The sequence below is a fragment of the Triticum aestivum genome, chromosome 5A (assembly GCF_018294505.1).
Source record: "Triticum aestivum cultivar Chinese Spring chromosome 5A, IWGSC CS RefSeq v2.1, whole genome shotgun sequence".
Lineage (NCBI taxonomy): Eukaryota > Viridiplantae > Streptophyta > Magnoliopsida > Poales > Poaceae > Triticum > Triticum aestivum.
The window spans coordinates 317,066,973-317,070,756 of record NC_057806.1 but is presented as its reverse complement, the minus strand read 5'-3'; the positions used below and the strand labels follow the sequence as shown (position 1 = coordinate 317,070,756).

The 3,784-nt window shown below is 45.2% G+C and overlaps 1 protein-coding gene across 1 annotated transcript in view; it reads left to right on the top strand.

Annotated features, from left to right (window-relative positions):
• Nucleotides 1-60: 60 nt before the first annotated feature.
• Nucleotides 61-3,784, top strand: part of LOC123103125 (uncharacterized) — a 6,348-nt gene continuing 2,624 nt past the window's right edge. The window contains exon 1 of the mRNA XM_044524620.1: nt 61-382. Coding sequence (XP_044380555.1) covers nt 290-382 — 93 coding nt within the window. The 5' untranslated portion in view covers nt 61-289. The remainder of the gene's footprint in view (nt 383-3,784) is intronic.

Sequence of the window (3,784 nt, the reverse complement as noted above, 5' to 3'; positions counted from 1 at the left end):
CCAGCACGCTGAATAGGAGCTCCCTTCGTTAAGCTCTCGTGCCGATCGTCTAAAAAAAAATCTCTCGTGTCGTCATACGCGCCGTCGTGAAGCCCGGGCACGTGCCCTAGGCGCAGGCGGAAATGGAACAAAGAAACTGATGTAGTCGGCGCTCGGCCGCGTCGGGTGGGGTTTTTGCTCTCCGAGTCCCCAGTCCAAATCCACCATCCTAAACCAGCCCCGTACCTCCACAGCCTCCCTGCGAATCCACCGCCACCGTCCATTCGGCCGCCATCGCGCCTCGGATCCGATGGACACGGGCGCAGATCATCCACGCCACCGCCGGCTCAGGAAGGTCTCCGATCTCCGCACCACCGCCGCCGCATACCCACCCCCGAAACGGGTAAGTACAGCACCCATCCCTGTGATCTCTGTTGAATACATATTTTCCATCGTTACAATCATCTATGCGGCGCAACTCACGGCCAAATGGTGTCAGATAACTGTTTACTTCTGGATTGCTCCGTGTTTGTTGAGCAATACTAGTGCTGTAGATAGAGACAATGCAGTCTGGTGTGTATTCTGCTACTCCCTCCGATCCAGATTAACTGACGCTCCTTTAGCACAATTTTGTGAGCGTCAACTAATTTGGATGGGAGGGAGTAGGGATTTTTTTTCTTCCTATTTAATCTCCCAGCTCGTGTTTGAAATTGGGCAGCTAGAACACCTGTTCCTCTCCACCTTTTGCAGCAGAATGGAATACCGATGTAGTATAGTACATATATGCTCTTAAATTTGTTTCGTCTGGTCCTGTCATTACTAGTCCCAGATGCGTGCCTTGGTGAGCTGCCCCTACGGGGCTGCGGCTGGGTTGTCTTGCCTGGTTTGGCCATGCCTTGTATCTGCAGATTTGGCTGGTTCGGCCATGTGTAATTAGCCAGCACCAACAGAGGCCCAATTCCTGCAGTCATGGATAAAGTCTAATTAGGCATGCACAATTACGTACTCCCTCCGTTCCATATTACTTGTCGCTGATTTAGTACAAAGTTGTACTAAATCAGCAATGAGTAATATGGAACGGAGGGAGTACATATTAACATCGAATTACTGGGTGAACCACACAACAACAATTGTGACATGATCAATCCCTAAAACTTGTTCGGAGACTGTGACCATCCTTTAAGGCAGGAAACTATTGATGATACAATAAAAAAATGCAATTACATGATTTGATTGGGTAAAAAGTTCAGAAGATGAATGTTATTGTCTCATGCTTCCACCTCTGTCTACAAACATAAGGACCTATGCATTCAGAATTACAATGATGACTATGGCCTATACGATGGCTCCGACGATACATTGCAGCAGCTCCTCTCAGTCAAATGGGTCGATGCCATGAGTGTCAACCAGTGCAGATGCAGCAAAAGACAAAGAAGCAAGTAATCATAAAGCCTGGCCGGAACTTCTGTCGAGCTGCTCGTTGCAGAGAAATTCGCCTAACCTGTTTAGAAAGCATTTACCAGAAGTTACAACTAGAGAAGGCGGTAGAGAGGAATATCTGCATTACAGTAGTATTTAGAGATTCCTTTCATATGCATGTTCCAGAAAAGTACAGCGTAGGATGACATAATATTTTTGTCTACATGAACACTCTCCAGCCTGAGGTCAGTATGTGCATTCCTCGGGCACCAGATCAACACATTAATTCCAGTTAATTGAAGTTTGTACTGGATTCTGTTGATTCTAGACAAGGAGCTGCAAATCACACGGAAAATTTAGTGAATTAATTAGCTCATTTGAGTGAAGCACAAATAATGCATGCGCATCAGCCCATTAAAAAAATACAAAAGTAATGTACGCACTTACGTGGCTGGCTGCCCTCCTCTCCTAAAGTTTCTACACATCTCCAATACTCCATCCATGATTTTTTATCTTGTCAACATAGCCGTACAGCATAGTCCTTCCTTAATCTCTCTTGTTCTTCACTAACTGCAGCAAGTTGGCTGCAGAGAGAAAAGTAAAGCATACCCACATCAATTCTTGACAACAGAAGGATGAAAACAGCATGTCACTCATAATGCTTAGCCTAAGTTAGACTGGAAGTTTTATTTTTTGTACACAAATAATTAACGATGTCAAATCCACAGCATAGACCCGCATAAGACCTTAAATCTTCCAATGCTCAAGATTACTTCACAAAAATAGAAAAAAAGGGCAGCCCGGTGCATGTAGCTCCCGCTTGCGCAGGGTCCGGGGAAGGGTCCGACCATTTTGGGTGTATTGTATGCAGCCTTTCCCTACATTTCTGAGGCTGTTTCCAGGACTTGAACCCATGACCTCATGGTCACAAGGCAGCAGCTGTACCACTCCACCAAGGCTCCCCTTCTACTTCACAAAAAATAGACACAGAAACAATTTGAAAATAGCAGCTAATTACCAAGTGCATAGAATGAACACATGCATTATTTCTTTTGCTTACATTCTTAACAATCACAATGAAAGGGCTATGATTTTTTTTTGAAACTGGGCATTACAATCCTGCCCGACATGCTGTCTGCCTAAGCATTCTAAGCATCCATAGAGGTAGGAAACGGGGGAATGGAAATTCATCTTCACATATGCAGTCCATGTATATATAGAAATATTCCAGTAGCACTCCTACTGTAATATTTCCCAAACATTTTGCAGATGACTAAAATTATGTGTCATGCAATTACATTTTCGGAATGTAGTAAAACACCTATTGCATGTCAACAATGTAAATACAATGAAATGATTAGTTTTCAGAATCCCACGTTCAAACATAGCAGAACAAAAATACCTTCTGCCTCCCTGCAAAAGCATGCATATGCAGAGCAATGTGGATGCTCATCCATTTCTATTTGTGTAGGCTAGCATATGAATTCTGGCACAAATGGCAGTAGGTAACAATTAGAGGATCACAAAAAATGCTTCCTAATCAATAACACTGAGGTGACAGTTGTTAAGCATGTTTTTGGAAAAATAACACACAAAAAGCCTACAAATAAGGAAACCTTGACTGGCATGCCTAATTTCTGAAACGTAATAAAAATCACAGAGTGTGGAACCGGGGATACAAAAATACAAATCAAAAGTTGATCTGGGTGCCTACCTTTTACTAAGAGCATATTTAGACTGGAGTATGGAACTCATGTAGCAGGAGCTGCTTGCCTACTAATTGCGTTGAGACAAATTACATTCAAGGAACCTTCCTCTCACTAATTCTCATGTGTACAAGACAATGTGATGACGGGTACTCAAAGTAGAAAAATGCTTCTTCCAGAGCATTCGTTGCAAATTGTGAATTTCTTGTCCCTGAAAACAGGATCAAAGATCTGAACGAAGCTACCTAATCCTAGAAAGCAGGCGGCAGGTCCTAATTGTACAAACAGACTCTGCTCCTAGATCCCCCAAACAAAATCGATTTCTCCATACCAAAATCGTACACACCCACGACCATGTTCTAATGATCAATATACACGACCAAGCTGGAGATGCCGGGATGTTCGAGGTCCGCGCTGGCCAAAGATGCAGTGTCACCCGAGGCGACGGAGGAGCCTGGCGGAGGCGTGGGATGCTGCACTGGCGTCCATGGAGCTGTCGCCCCGGGAACTGTCGCGTTTAGGTTAGCTGCGGGGCCGTGCACGTTGGCGGAACGACAAGGCGGTGCTGGGAGGCGAAGGAGGGACGTGAGACGGAGTTGCGTTGGTGGAGGGCGGTGTGGGAGAAGGTCGGCGGCAGTCGGGAATGGAGGCAGCGGCAGCGGCTCACTTGTGAGGGAGGC